Below are 17,176 nucleotides of genomic sequence, written 5' to 3' on the forward strand. Positions count from 1 at the left end.
AATGATGTGGTGATTGGGACGAGTGCAGGTGTAATCAATACTCTGGCGATTGGGAGCGGGCATGTGAGCCCGTGGGGAGAGATTGCGTGCGAGCGGGAGAGCTCGAGGAATCAAAACGAGTGTGCACGTTCGTGAGATCGGGGCGAACCGAAGGGGCGGGGTTCATTACAGTTATCTTGGGCTTTGTACACTCTTAATCTCCTCAACTCAAAAGGCTTAGCTATATCCTTAAATGGTATGAACTGAAAGATGATACATATGCAGGTAGAAAAGTCGGTGACGTAAAAGCTCTGATCAGAGTCAGCCATCCAGAGAGAAAAGCATAGGTCAACTGAAAGGAGCAGAGATGTTGGTATCTGATGTGCAGGACTTTTACACGTAGGCAGCATTTGAGCCAAGTAGCTGTCATCATATCTCCATAACAATCTAGGAGCCTAGTCAGATTTGAGAAAGTTGTCCAAAAAAATTGTCATATGCTGGCGCGCTGCCACTGCTCCAGAAACACGCAATGTTCAGAGGAGTCAGGGGAGGTGAACACCATATGTAACCCCTCATCTGCACGATACAAGGCTATTCGATTAAGGTTGCCTAGTGGCCTTAAATGATCTAAGATTGTCTAGCATACATAATGAGAGGAGCTTTGTAGGTAAATATTGTGTGTGTTAAAAGGGCACATTAGTATGCAACAGTTTTACTCTACTCTGCAAACACAAATACAAAGGATTGAAAAAGATGCCATTGAGAATGTATCTTTTAAGATATTGTTTGCAGTTCTTAGGCACTGTAACAACAAGTGGAAAGCCTTTCTCAGTATAATGCAAATATAAATGACACAAGCAAGTGTGGTGCATTTACTTGCATTTAACTTGGCTCTAAGTCAGTGTCTGTGATAATTATGGAACATAATTATAATTAGTATTATGAAACATGGCTTTTTATTGGCAATTTCCATAAAAAAAAAAATGTTTTTCTAGTTCTCACTGGGTAGCAGTGCTCAGTTCCAATATATGGCAAAACAGTGAAAGATCAACAAGATATATGCTCACACTAGGTGTCATTATCAAAACATTTCCAGTTTAATAGAAACTGATGTCTCTGTATGGCCCTTATTCATGTTCATATTCCTTTTTAAGATTCTACTTTGATCATTATTTTAAGATATGCAGGCACACAGGCATGGTTGTACATAACATTGTATACTGTGAACCTGCCACACCTAGAGGAATGCTGAAGTGCCTTGTTTTAAAACGTCAGCTGAAGGAAACATTTACAAAAATATTTCTCAAGTTCTCTCTGGAATTTAAGGTACAGTTTACCCACAGATTAAATTTATGTCATCATTTGCTCACCCTCATGTTGTATCTTACCCAATTGACTTTCTTTCATCCGTGAAAATCCGTGTTTGGCACAATGTTGGTCTTTTGCATTCAAATGATTGGTGACTGAGGCTAATTTTCTGCCTAAAATATTCTTAAGTAAAATGGGTTTGGAACAACAATAAGGTGAGTAAATTATGACAGAATTTTTGTTTTTGGCTGAACTATTGCTTAAACACAACATCAGCATAACAAGATTTTTTCTAAGAGCTTACATATAAATCCTATTAACATTCTCAAATATGGTGTGATTTGCCAACCGTCGTGCCATGCACGCAATGACACCTCCACCACGGGACAAAAACAAAGGAGTGGAGTGCTTGAGGACTGGAATTAAAGCTTGATAAAGGCAGGACCGCCCCTTGCATAGCAGATTGCAATATAACTGTCACTTCTAAAATGTGCTCTAGCAACTTTAGTTGGATTAAAAAACATTCCTTTCATTCTGAGTTGCATAGCGCATGCTCGATTTTGAAGGTCATGCTTTCTTCAGCAATTGTCTACATACTAAGCTCACCCTGTCTGGAGTATGAGTTCTGTTTTGCATTCACCCCTCCCTGATCCATGTTTTGCATGTCTGCAAGGGTTTGCCTGTTGTCTGGCTCTAAGCTTTTTCTGGAATGAGCAAAGGTGTTATGTGTGGTGTGACGCTGAAAGTACCTGCAGGGTTAGAACAAAGTGAGTAACTTTGTGATACCTTTGCTCAATGATAGCAGTGTTACCATTGAGCTGCTTTAAAAGGTGTGTCATTGCATGCTCCATTGCATGACTAAATTCTTCAGACTGTACTCACGCCACCTTAGAAAACATTAATCTTCATTCTTTTGACTGTGGGGGAGATTCTAAAGAGAGGCTCCGTGAGTGGTTCACTTCAAACTGTGCTGCGACATAAACATGGTGACCAGGATGTTCTCAGAAAGCATTCCCAAGTAAACAGACCACAGGATGTGAGTATACATGATCCCCACATGAGGACAACAAGGAAGCTGGCTAGGGCTGGCCCTATTATTAGTTGTTAACACTGTGTATTTCAAGACCCTGTTTTAGCTTCTCCGAGGAGCCTCTGCAAGTGTTTGGAAAAAAATAAGTTTTCATGCAATGAAATTTGCAACATTTGTTTTTCACATTTACATACATTGGCCCAAAAAAGTATTTTGACACTTGAGGCAGATTTAAAATGCATGAAATACATTGCATTTGAAAACAAAATATCAAACCAAGTTTCATCTGGAAACAAATGATGCTAGACCACATACCTTAATTCACTTTTGTGAGCTAATTTTGCAATTTTGAAGCAAGATCATTTATATTTGGTGTGTAAAGTCAGTTTCCCTAAAATTAACTGAGTAACCACAGGGGAAGTTTGTCACATAAACTATGGACATTTTCCATGAACAACTGATAACCAGAAAGTGACCAAATACCTATTTAATATATAAATACAAAGATATCTATTATTTTATCATTTGAAACCTAATAAACTACTTCTTTATCTTCAGCTTGAAAAGTATGTTAGTGTTATATTTTGTTAAAATAAATGCCACCATGTTATTTTGTTGCACAGTATTATGCAAAAACAGTCATACATTTTAAGTGTGACTTATGTATCCAAATATTTTGGGGCCCACTGTATATCCAGTAAAAGCATGACTTTATTAATTTGGTTACATTTATTTTTGTTGTTATTAAGGTTGCTATTTTGAATTGCAAATTTGTATCTGATGATTAATCCTAAAATAAGCTTACGTGTGGGCAGCGCAAATATATTTATTTTCCGGATGTCAGGAGGATGTCCTGAGTCTCTTTCCAATCTGATTGTCTCTCTGTGTGAGTGAGAGTTCTAGAGAGAGTTAAAGACAGAGATAGTTCATTGAAAGGGGGAAATAAAAAAAAAAATGAGGAAGAGAAAGATGTGGGGAGGGAGGGCTTTCATGGCTGTTGTTGTGCAGTGTTTCCTTTGATAGTGGACTTGGCTGTACTCCCAGTTCTTTAGGTAAACGACTCAAAACATACTTACTTTCAACGCCTTTTAATAAAAAAGACGTGGTGGAAGTATACAAATCAAGACTTATTTTGAATAATTAAATTAGTAGTTCTTTAAATACTGTAAATGTAATTTATGTTAAATATTTTGAGGATAATTTATTTATATGCATTTATTTATTTATTTTTTCACATTTTGCTTCAAATTTAAGAATCATTGCAACTTTATCCTCTTTCAAAGCCATCGCCCATCAGGACTGAAATTGCTGACATACGGAAAATCATTAGCCTCTTATATCTAGATCAGCTTATGTCGCACACTTTAATTATTTAATCTTTTCTATACAAGTGACCTTTTGCAAATTGTGCTTGGCCAGGACGTTGAAGGGAAGAAACTTATTCTAGAATACTAATTGAGGGGAATAAAAGCTCCCTATGGGCTTTCACCCATGGTTCCCCAGGTGACCATGGCAACACTTAAAAACCTGAAAGATAGCGTCCCCTTGAATTTCAATGTGCTCTGAATGTTTACTATAGACATTTGCCCATAATTCAAAAGGATTGATTATTGGACATATAATGTTGAAGCTAAAATGAAATCCATAACATGACATTAACCAATGGGCTCTATGCCTTTCAACTGCATATTGTAATTGAATATAGCTGTAATTATATTAATTATGCTATACTATCACTTCATCTGAGTCAAAATTGCCAAAAGTCTAAGGATTGAGTTTCTTTGAAAATAATTTATAGTAGTTACATTCTCATTTTCCACAGGTCGGCATCTATTACAGCTCAATCTGTCAACTCCATAAAAAAGAATATGCAAACTAGAGTAACAATTATAGGCCATTAACATGACAACGCATTTCTCTCATACAAGACAATTTTTTAACTCTCAGGTGTCGTCTTTTGGAGATACAGCTCTGGAGATGTAACTGATATTAGTAAACACCAAAAAGAAGGGTAACACTTTAAAATAAGGTTCAGTATGCAATCGGTATCATTAAACAATGAGCAAGACATTTTTACAGCATTTATTAATCTTTGTTAACGTTAGTTAATAAAAATTTTTTTTTTATTGTTAGTACATGTTAGTTCATAGTGCACTAATGTTAATTAATACAACTTTTAATTTGATAAATGTATTATGTACAGTATGTTGAAATTAACAATAACCAAGACTGATAAATGCTTTAAAATTATTGTTTATTGTTATTTAATTTCAACTAATTTTGTTCACTAATGTTAACCAATTAAACTGGATTGTAAAGTGTTACCAGAAGATGATGTAATAACAAGGTCTCATCTTGAATGAAAACCTTCCGTAGGCATGCAAGATACAACTATATGCTTTATGGAGGAATAAACTTTTCCTCAGTGAGGAAATTATATCACCTTGTTGGTCAGTCATATATTTACCCCACAGAAAACAAAAGCTGACGAGTTATGTAAGCGTGTACTAGTCAATGTGAAGACTAGAACGTTCTTTGCTATTATTTGACATCTGAGCAGCCCGGTTCTCTTACAATTGACATATCTTGAATTGTGGGCCCTGGGAGATTTCAAATTTCGGCCACAGTTCTTTGGTTTAAGTCCAACAAGAAACCAGTTGCCCTGTTGGACAAGGCTGAGAGCACCATGTTTCAAATTCCAGTTCCCTGTGCCTTTGCTTTTTGGGAGAGCTTCCTATAAGTTACATTAGCCTGATTTCTGTTCTGTTTATTTATTAGTCTATTTGCTTGTTAACAGCAGACCATCTATTGATGATGTTTTGCTCAATGACATCTCATCGGAAAGAAAGCGGTTGCAAATGTAGTAAATGACACTGATAATTAGTGCCAACACTAGAAAAAATATTTTCTTACTCAGTATCTTTATCTTGTTTACCATTAAAAATATCTAAAAGGGTATTCCTTAAAGGAAGATTTTGGGTTCAATACAAGTTAAGCTCAATCGACAGCAATTGTGGCATAATGTTGATTACTTCTAATAAAACTCATGTAATACAAAATAAATAATAAAAAAGCTAAATAACCATGGCACACTTAATACATTAAAGGCTTTTATTATCACATGGCTATATACAGAATGTAATAGCCTAAAGGAAAAGTTTCTATAATATCTTTAATTTTAACTAATTATTAATAATACAAATTAATTATCCCTCTAACTCTAATTCTTTATAGCAAGAACATATTCTTTCAATTACTGGCTTGAGCAACCTTGTCCAGTTTAAGGGAAACCCCAGATTGAACTTGGTTGTCATTTCTTAGTGAGTGGTGGAGCCAATATTAATTAAAAGAAAAATAAGGCAACTGCAATAGAATATAGGAAAGAATATTGGCAAAGGAACCTTACAAAGTGTTTCCAGGATTCTCTGAATGTTTCCAGTAAAAGGAGAGGAAGGTTACCTAAGAACCACCTTCGGTTGTTCGTGCAAATATGGTCTCAAAGTGGATCGTGAAGAATCAAGCCTGATGAATCATAGTGTTTTGAGTATGTTTCTGCCTTCTCTGTCTTGGAGAAGTGACAACATCAAACCATAAATCTCACAAAAGCCTTTAATGCATTAGCACTATTTAACAGTTTGTCAACATCTCTTACCAAAAAAGCTCTGCTAAAGCAACAGTGCCTTGCTTTCATCGAAACTGACCTTTATAATGATTTACATGCTTCTTTGGGCTTGGGAAAATAACTCTTGGTTTTTGTTTTAAGTTATGGAAGGAAATGTTTTTGTGTTTCTGCAACAAAACTGCTCTATGTACAATATGTTATCAATATAATCAAAGTAGATGTGGGTGACATCCATACCATATCCACAAGTCCTGACTGGAACAAGAACATAAAGATACACAGCTAAGATTATTGCCACAGATTCTATTCACATATGCACACCATACACTATATAGTACACATTAGACAAGCATTGAATATCTTGTTTAAAAGACTGAAAGTTTACAACATTGTATGACAATATATAACTGTCAACAAAAGCAGAATAAAACTCAAGTATGGCAACTTTATGCACCCACAACAATCTCAGCCTTTTAACGCATCAAAATATGGTCTTAGTTGTGTTGCATGAGACTGGTGATTTAAGAAAGAAACCAAGTTCCTATAATTAAGCTTCCTATGAAGAGAGTGTTTACAGAGGAGAGGCTTCTTTGGACAGAAAATTGTTCATTGCATGGCTGCACGCCACACATACTTTGTAGCAATCTGCTGTGCACATGCCCAAGAGTTTCCTAACCCGGCAAGATGACTATCTCTGTTTAATAACACGTTGCTAGAGAATACAGGGCAAAGTCCATGAGAAGAATACAGTAGAGCTATGAGATAATATTTGAATGCATGCAACAGCCCTGTGGAGAAGCTTTATCCAGAATAAGCTCTTATAGTGGGCTGATTCATTCAACCCATAGGCGTTTAGAAGAACATTGTGTTCCAGACCAGCCAAGCAAATCCCATAATGAACCATGGCTTGTCAGGGTTAATCTTATGGGCTAGCACAATGGAAAAACACAGGTCTCCATCATTGATAGATGGAAAATATTGTGTCCTTGACCATACAACACTGGGATTAAATGAAAATGCCTGTGATGTACAGTATGTTGATTTATAAAGGGAGATCTATGAGTAAAATTAGTTGCTTTTGACTCGATTTGATGTAATCCTTGAAGCATTGTTTACATGTTTACAAACAGCATAGTGTTGGCCATAAAGGTAATGTTGTACCACTCTAATACCAATGGCTCAGTCATGGTGCACAGATTCTGATTGGTGTGTCAGCTCACATAGACTCCCAGGCTCTGATGTAACAAGGGCAAACACTGAAGAGGGCTGTTGACAGGTTCTCTCATCATCTCAATGTACATCATTGCTGGGGTGTGAATGGATAAGACACTAAGGGCAAGCACTTTGTTGCACTGCTCACCTCAGTATCATCCTATGAACAACTCATAATTCTGCCAGCCATGTCAATCCAAATGGAGTTGCTCACAAACAAGTTAGGCAAAAAATGGTGGAAATGTATAAATTAATGAAGTGTCTATTTGCACCCCGGTGTAACTGTACATTTACAGCAAATTACCATGGTAAAAACATGGTTGCTGTAGTAAAACCAAGGTTATTTTTTCTAAGGTATGGTTAAGGTTAGGTTTATGGGTAGAGGTTGATGTAGTGTGTCTGTGGGACTCTAAATAAACACAATAAAATTGGTGCAGTGATGAAATCCAATATTATTTAAATATTGGTGAAAATAATATCTGCCACTATTTGCATTGGGGTGTAAATAGCATACACCATTATTTCCACCAGTGTGCAAATAGCATCTGCCATAAATTAATGTGACACTCCTTATTTTTTTCATCCAAATGCATAGTTCCCTAAAATAGCCTCTATTCCATCTGTCCACCCTGTCATTTGTATTTATTGTGTAAGTTTTTTTCAAGGCAAAATATATATTTCTAGGCTCTAAATCTTAAGAAATCATGCAAAAGTCAAAATTACAGTGTATAAAAATGTTATAGTAATTAAATAAAATATGACACATAAAACTATAAATATTTCATAAGAAATTATGCTATGCTCAATGTTGCTCTTTGTGAGTGTACTCTTTAAAGAATGTACAAAATCCTTATTCACCAATGAAAAAGTAATGGAAAATCATTGGTCAAAATGTGTAGGCCATTGTTTGTTCTTTCCAGGGCAAAATGCAAGGTTTAAAAGTGTTGGTAAGTTATTTCATTTGAATATCTTTTAGGCAAGGTCTATAATATACTGTATATGGAGAAAGCAATCCATTAAAGGCAGATAACGGGAAAAATATGTCCATTTCAAGCTTGTAAGAGCCTTTCAAAAACTCTGGCAATGTAAACATCTACTATAATGTACTGAAGTATTTTTGATTGCTGTGTTGCTTGCATTATTTGGTCAGAATGCATGCCCTTTAAATCTCCATCAATGGAGAAAGATACCTTTTGGGTCCAGATGGTGTAGTTCAAGCATCTACCAACAGGGGCTAAAGGGGCAGTCACATTACACTTTGCACTCCATTCACACGCATTGAAACGCATCCAAACGTGGGAGACTGGAAACACAAGCTCATGCAAAGAAATTCCGTTCTCAGCTGCATGCAAATGGTCAAGTTAGGCAAACCCAACATAAGTGACCAAAAAATGCTCGAAACATCATTAGACCTCTTCAGGATATTTCAAAGTATTTTCTACTTACACCAGAAGCCCTTCTTTGGGACATCATGTCCTGGTCCTTTGTGTTGTCTGAAAAAAAAATTACGTTCTCAAGTATGATCGCCCCTTAACTTTGACCCTTTGCTTTGAGGTTATTAAAATGAATGCCTTGGATGAGATCAAATCTTCTGGTAACAGATCTTTTCAGAGGTTGTGAGTCTAACACTCATTGATTTTCTGGATTTGTAAGCCAATTACTGTAAAATCACTTGCATGAATACTGAACAATAGAGTAAGATCACTTGAAATGAAGCTGCCCCTCACTTTTCAATGCAGTAAATTCGTTGGCTACATAGATTTAATTAACCTGTCATCCCACATGTCTACAATTGAATGCTATTATGTCTGCCTCGGCAGCAAATTCAACATGTTCAGACTTCCCTTTTACCTTGAGGTAAACACCACTGAAGCCATCCAAAAGAGTGTTTTATCAAGTCAACAAACCATGACCCCATGAAGCTATTTCACAAGCTACCAGGACAATTTTATTTCACAAACAACTGCTTTGACCTCTCCGCTAGTAGACAACATAAGGTTATCATCCAGCGGCAACCTTGTGCTTTGTAATAATAGCCATGCCTGCAATTATTTGGTCCCTGTTAGATTATATAACAGCAAACTATCTCTTTATTAGCCTGACTTAAAGGGGTAGTAGACCCAAAATCTAGTAGACATCCAAACCTTTGTGAGTTTCATTCTAGAGTGGAACACGAAAGAAGATCTTATGCAGAATGTTAGCCTCAGTCACCTTTCACTTTCATTGTGTGGGAAAATTATGCAATAAAATGTAATGGTGACTAAGGCTAATATTCTGCATAAGATCTCCTTTTGTGTACCATGGAAAAAAGAAAGTAATTTAGACCTGTTGTCCCAGGTCATGGACTCTAAGGCACCCCAGTGCCTTCAATAAGCATATTTGTGTTTTGGCTATAGTATGGCTGCTCTGGCTCAGTGAATGCCAGTGCTGCCTGTGCTTGCAGACAGTGCCTGTCAGTACCCTGAACCATTTTTCTGGGAACAGGATCACCTTATGCCAGACAACAAAGCCCAGGCTGCCCCCCTGCCTCTAGTTCACTGTCAACTCTCCAACAGCCCAGTCACAACAATGTTTCTATTCAGCCAGTCAATTAAATGGATATTATACACCTCTGAGCTTGTTTGTCTGACTAGGAAAAGTAAATTACTGGACAAGCCTCTGCATGCAGACAATTGACCAGTTAAGTCATTAGGAAACTGGATCCACCTGTTGCATTCTATTACAATATCCCATCTACTGGATGAAAGTAATTTATTACAAACAGCTTGTGTTAAGGTTAGCATTCGGTACACTCAGAACTGCATGTGTGGTTGGCATAATCAGAACCATCAATGCAAATGACTTGTTCTCACAGCATGTACTCAATGGCACTTTAAATTTCAGACCAGCTGCATTGAATGCATCACATCTAAAGACTGCACATCATTCATATAATTAGCTGAGACATTATCAATTCAAGCTTTATAATCATAACAGGGAAAATTGAGGACATCTGGTCACTATTCTCTTATTGCAGACCTAACTTAAAGGGATAGTTTTTCACTCAAAAATAAATTTCTGTCATCATGTACTCACTCTTGTGTATTTTGCTTTCTTCTTTGACAAGAATGGAGATCTTAGTCAGAATGTTAAGCTAAGTCCCACATTCACTTTCATTGCATCATTTTGCCATACGATGATAGTGAAAAGTGACTGAGACTACAATTCTGCCTAGCATCTCCTTTTAAGTTCCACAGAAGAAAGTTTGAGAAGAAAGAAATGGGTTTGGAAAAAAATTTGGGTGAGTAAATAATTTTTGGATGAAATGTCCCTTTAATAGACTGCCCCACTCCGTCATAAAACAACAGCTTTATTGCACTTTTGAAAATAAAGTGTAAACTACTCAAAAAAAGATCTTAATTACAGCATATCACAGCATTGCAGTCAGATTTTCCACATATTTAATCTCTGCTTCCATTTCAATGGTTTGGAAATGTGATCAAATCAGCATTCAAATTCTTGCTGTTCTTTTGAAACAGTACTCTTAACAGAAGTCTTGCTGAAGTGTTCCTGTTTCTGTTGACACAGTTGGGAGTGGCCAGCAAGTCTTCAGATTGTGGTGTAATGTACTCGTTTATAGTAATGACCTTGTCAAATAAATCGGCTTGTGAGAGCTGGGGAATGGATGGGAATAACGCTGAGAGGATCCAAGCCTGGGGCTCCTCAAAGCCTTGATTTCTTCACCCTTATACTGCAGAATTAGTCTGACTTTCTCAAAACAACTTTAAAGGAAAGACCACTCAGCCAAAACCACTGAAACCCTCATGACCATGCAGTCTTTCATTTAACAGTCTGCTACATGTTCCCTTACGGCAAATATCCAGCAGGCTTTAGGAGGATCTCTCAAAATACGGTTCCATCCTGTTTTATGTTTTTGTCATATGTGTGTGGTATCATAGACTTGACTGCAGACAGAGGTTAATTGTTAGTAAGGATAATTTTTTGGCATATGCTACTAGTATTGCTCATATTAATCTAGGTTGCTTAAGTCTCTGCTCCATCAATTCTTCAATGTCTTGAGAAAGAACAAAAAAAAATAAAAGCTCTCAAGCTCTCATGTGGCGAGCATTAGCTTATTATGGCCTTATGCAAACTTCTCTCTTTCCTCATGTGATGTGCTGGATGCCTTTTATTAGCACTAGTGACTCCCTCTTCTATGCTGCAATATGTGTGACCATTTAAGTTGTTTCATTTGTATGTGTGAGTGTGGACATGTAGTACTGATTGAGTAGTTTAACATAACAGATATTCCACTGTATGTTCTTGCCTATTTTTTTTAACGAAACAGCCAAAAAATCTCACTTTGAGACAGAGGATTGAGTACGAACAGTTCTGACTTTTGGCCAAACGGTCTGATCGACAAACGGTCTGTTTGTCGATCAGACCGTTTGGTCAGTGAGGATGGATTTTGGGTCAGTCTCTGGGCAAGGCTTTCATCATTTGAAACCTACTTCTTTTGTTAAATGTTTTGCTTGAAAACAAGGGTGTAGCCAGGAAATGAAAACAAAATACGTAAATATCATACAAAAGCTGAAATAAATGTGTTTCGTGTATGGCATCAAGGTGAGACCCAAAATTACATATTTGAAGCCTCTCATCCAATGAACTTTTTTTTTCACCTAAGATTTCATGATACAATTATCTGCCATAGACTCCAATTGAAGCACATCTCAATAGCTCTCTGTGGGCCATGTGTTCACTGACTTCAGTAGGGCATATTCATTTAAAAACAAAAACAAAAACACACAGATTGCATTACTTGAACGGATAGCTTGAAAGTGATTTGTGAAATGTTACACTTTTATTAACTAAAATATGTAAATGAACAAAGAGTAATATGTAATTTAAGTATATTAAAGTAGATTAAATATCTAATGCAAACACATTAATCACTTTTTAGGTGTGGCTTAAGTGCCCAAATATTTTTGGGACCAATGTATGTCATCTTAAATGGGGCCTAACCTAGAAATCTGGCATAGTGTATTTTAATCATGTTTGGGAGGGACTTTAGCATATTTTGCATAATCTACATTTGTATTTTGGGTGTGATTACATTAGAAAATGTCCTGGGTGTTTAATTTTGCACAGTTGAATCTCCTTATTCTTAATTCTGTTAAAAATATTAAGCAAACACAGTCATTTCCATCAGAAAGGCAACAGAAACACACCTTTTTTTTAAATCCCATAGACAATTCCTAAACACTGGCTCCAAGACATTGTACCGCAAAATTATAATTAGCTGTCCAGCTCTACTTGTCTGGGTCTATGTCTTTGCATGCTTGGAATTTTCAATTGCCTCTCTGCATATCAAGTAATTAGACTGGCATTTTAGAAAAATGTCAGAGAGTTTAGCAAATAGGACTTGCTGGCAAGACCTCTGTCACTTTGTATCCTGAATTGTATCGAACAGGATCACCTTCCTTATCATTGTTCCTATCAATAACACAGTGTTCCATTCTCCATATATCAAGAACCTTTGTGTGAAAAAAAATAAATACATTTTGAGGCTGTGCGGATTGAAAAAGTGTTAAACGTGAAATATTATTTATGGAGAACAAAGAAAACATATGCTCATGTCATTATAGAGTTAATACTTGAAGTATGCTGAGAGTGTCCAATAGCAAAGAGAAGGCCAACACAATCCAGAATTCCCTTTCCTTTCATGGAATGCAAGAACAGGCTAGAACAGTATTCAGACAAACAATGGCTATTTGATGGTATTAGATCAGAGGACACTTGAAACACATTGGATTTAGTAACTGAGACTGTGAATTCTTACAGTAGGCCATTGGTCAGAGACTAACTTCTCATGTTTACATCCTGACAATTTGCTCATAAAGACAAGCTAATTATGTAAACTGTAACCTTTCACTGCCAAGTATAAAATTGAGGACACACTATAAAGTAGATTAAACATTAACTGGCACACTAGGAGTCTTAAAGAAAGGGAAAGAGGTAGGCCAATAATGTCCTGCCAAAAAGCAATAGTTAAAGGTGAAGTAATTTCTGTGCCACTATCATTTCCAAATGGAATTGCAGAAATAATTACTGTTTTTCCACAGGTTTCATAAACACTTTGCCCGTTTTCCATTGGTCGCAAAAATATTGGTCACATCTCAAACTTACGCTATTGGTTAACCAAACATTAAAATGTCAGGCTGGTTAGGATTCTCAGACAAAGACAGCAATGTTATAATGTAATTATGCTATGTTATGTTTTGTTTTAAATTTTATGTTTGAAACTTTTCTGGGGAATCAACCTATGAATGGCTACTTTCAGTTGTTTCTGTATATTAAGAAGGGATAGGAGAAAGTCTTTTAAAATTTCAAAAATTGCACACTTCAGCTGTAACTCAAATAATGAAATCAAATGCAAAACTTAAACTTTGGCATATTTTGAGAATCAGAAGATTCATGTATATGTAGCCAAGTGGAGAAATTTCATGACATTTAACTCTAGTCATAAATTAGATATGGCCACTTTAAGAACCAGAGTTTTGCCACACCTGCTTTCTGGCACTCTTGCGTTGCGCATGTGTGCTAGTTAGAAACATGAGAACATATATTGTGCAAGAGAGCTCCTAGTTTTATTCATTAGTTAAGTATTGTTGAGAAAACATCACATTTTACACAAAGTGCTTATAAATTGCATTAAATATGTGTTCAGAAGAGTCATGTTATTTTAGAGTTATGTTATAACCGAGTGATTGTTATGGATAATTTTTGAAGCATGCATATGGATATCATGTGTGGAGATATAAATTGAGTATTATTCACACTTCACTTAAATGATTTATAGCCCAGAGTGTCTTCCAGTTTAGTGAATAAGTGTAAAATATGTTATATGTGAAATATGAGTGGTATTGTTGAAACTGTTATACATGTCCTTAAAGCCTGGTTAAAATAATTTGAGTGATTTTAGCATGTGTTAAATGCATAAAATGCTTTGAGTGATTTAAGCAAGTACTTAAATATATAAAATGCTGTGAATGACATAAGCATGTATTAAAATGATGTATGCTGAAGAATATCGGTAGGCTTATGCCCTGTTTGTATTTTACTTTAGCATTAGCCTCTACTGTATTTTGTTGTACCATATTTAATTTACGTTTTTCATTTTACAGTTTTTCCTTTCTACTATGTTTCATTGTATTAAAATGTATACTTCTTTTTTAAATACAGCCCAATCAACCACTGTTTTTTTAATTTTTAAACAGCCTTTTTTATCCTGTGTTGATTATTTTCAACCCACCGGCTACATATAGGATTCCATAGAAAACTATAAATATATTGTAAATGGTTAACTAAAATAACTTAAGTCTGATTACAACATATTTTGATCAAACCACAATTCACCAGGGTTATTCAAATGGTTGTCCATTTGTGTTTTGTATATTCACTCTTCTAAATGCAGTAGCTTGAGATGTAGGACTATTACTGGAGGAGTTGCTATGGCAACTCCCTTTTTGACATCCAATATATCCTACTACAATGTTATGTCATACTCATTTCATTAGTCATTAAGATAATTTTTCTTTTCATACACAATAGTTGTTTTATATATGAATTTTACATGTCCAAGTAATGTCAAAATAATTTGCTGACTTAACATTTTGAGCTGATGTTGTTGTTGAATGGTTATCAGCCAATTTTACTACTTTTGTCAGATTTGAGATAGTAATTTGAAGAGCAATGTCATCTTCTTATCAGAGAAAAATGTATGACTGGCTAGCTAGCTATTTATATTTAACCAATATATCTGCTAGGCTGACGGAAAATTACAGATTTCCAAGCAAGTGAAACCCAAAGGGTGCAGTGTTATGATAACGACGCATTCTTATCATCAGGCCGCAAGCATCAATTGGTTACAGTTCAATTCCCTCTTACCTGGCTTTAGCTGACCATTTTGCTAGTAGGCTCAACTCGAATTCTCTGGCAGACTAAACATTTCAAACACTATCTGATTTATCAAACTATCCTGGTGTCCATATATGTTTAGTTTCTGTTTAGGGAGCAAGTTTTCATGGGAAAATGTGCAGTGAGCTTGATCCTGATTAGACGCAATTGCCAAATACCGCTCATCTTGTTCCAAAATTCAACATTATGTATACAATCTGAAATCAATTATATTCAGGCAAATGTTTACAGTTTATGGGATTTCTCATTGAAATCTGTTTTGGAAACTGCTGCGACCATTAAACATTACAAACATGTAGGAATTTGTTCAGCTATGGGGTGAAAGACCATGCCAGCATGGAACGTAAATTGCCCATAGTTTAAGAGAACGTGTTTTGCTCCAGTTGACTGAACAAAGGAGACAATTAAGTTTGGATTGAATGAAAATAAAATTAATGTGCACCAAGCAAAAGTATATGTAGAACACATGCATAAAATCGTTGGATCGACCAGATGTTGAGTTGATGCATTGAATTGGGACTGAAGGGTGTATTTAAGGTGTACTTTCTCAAGATCCCCTTAAGTTTGTGCAAAGGCATGTTCTTCATACCAGTCTATACATTCCAGAAATCCAACTGAGTCTATGAGCCACCTAGTTCCTAAATAACACAGTTGAAAAGGGCGAAGTCATGGCCTTTCATGGTGTTTCTATCACCATACAGTACGTCAAGAAGTGTAAATAAGGGGAAGCATTCAGTTCTTAAATTGAGGTTGTGTAACATTTCTTAGTGTTGCCATGTGGTTGGCAATGAATAAGTGCTAATAAGTAATGAATTAATACAGCTTAAGCCCATTAAAATGAGATTACAGATTTGGTTAAACAGAAATCTGTAGTGTTACTGAAACAAAATCGCATAGCATGACTCTTAAAGTCCATAATAACAAGATTTTGTTATGGAGCTAAAATTTTGCTCTCAAGGTTTTTAGAATTACATAAGTTAAAAACTACTGAATGTTCCTGGCATCAAAAGCTCCTAACACTTTTAGCTTTGGTCATTAACTTGCAATCAAGGGCGCTGTAGAGTCTTTAAGATTTATATGGCCTGAGCTAGGTGTGTGTGTGTGCAAAATTATTTGCCAGAGCAGGTGTGTATATGCAAGCATGTTTATCACATACCTGTGAAAGAACAGCAGAATGGAAAGCATCGTTTGGTCAATGTTGCTGTTGCAGATGCCCTCGTTGAGCAGGTAGCATGGGTCTCGGACCACCGACTCCAGGGAGTCCTGTCTCATAATGTTGTTCAGCTTATCTGTATTGAGGTTCTGATAGTGAAGCTGGTCCCGTAGCTGTCTGAAGTGGTTGATCGAAGTGGGGCTGCCCAGACTTGTGTGGCCCGGCTGGCCCGACTCAGGCTCACAGCCATTGGCCAGATCCAGACAGCAGCTGCAGCAGTCCAAGCCGATGGGCGAGCGGCACTCCTCGTTTGACATCAGGGCGAAGCTGGCTGCTGAAGCTCCTTACACACACCTAAGGGAGACAGGGAGACCGTAGTGCTGGCAGGTCCTCCGTCACCTGCTCTCAGCACACACCACACCTGAGTGTGGGTTTGAGATCTTAAGAGCAAAACTCTCTCTCAAGTTCCGAGAAGACCACCTTCTAAGTGCTTCTGTTCAAGTGTCCCAGGTGCGACGGGAGAAGCTGATGTTAGTGTATCCTTCTCGACTGTGCGTGCCAGAGTGTGTGTGTGAGTGTGTGCACATGAAACGCCGGTTTTTATGTTGCAGTGATGCAGCGGGAATGTTTGAAAGAAAAACCAGAAGCTCCTTGTTTTTTGTTTTCGCTGGCCCCAGCCCTGCACTTTTCCCTGCCCTTGTGTGTGTATACAGTGCAGACAGAGAGAGGGAGAGGCGGAGGAGAAGGTAGAAAAAGTGGGAGGGGGAAATCCTCTGATTGGTCAAACATTCTGATCAGTTCACAGAAAGGTCCCTCCCATTTTCCTCTTACACTGCCAATCTCGAACTTGACATCACAATTAGAGGAGGAGCAAAGTCAGAAAGGGAGCAAAGAAGCATAAAGCATGCTTTTAAAC

The 17,176-nt window shown here is 36.8% G+C and overlaps 1 protein-coding gene across 1 annotated transcript in view; it reads right to left on the minus strand.

Annotated features, from left to right (window-relative positions):
- Positions 1-16,965, minus strand: part of LOC127663081 (TSC22 domain family protein 3-like) — a 29,576-nt gene extending 12,611 nt beyond the window's left edge. The window contains exon 1 of the mRNA XM_052154505.1: positions 16,264-16,965. Coding sequence (XP_052010465.1) covers positions 16,264-16,577 — 314 coding nt within the window. The 5' untranslated portion in view covers positions 16,578-16,965. The remainder of the gene's footprint in view (positions 1-16,263) is intronic.
- Positions 16,966-17,176: the final 211 nt, after the last annotated feature.

The sequence above is a fragment of the Xyrauchen texanus genome, chromosome 23, assembly GCF_025860055.1.
Source record: "Xyrauchen texanus isolate HMW12.3.18 chromosome 23, RBS_HiC_50CHRs, whole genome shotgun sequence".
NCBI lineage: Eukaryota > Metazoa > Chordata > Actinopteri > Cypriniformes > Catostomidae > Xyrauchen > Xyrauchen texanus.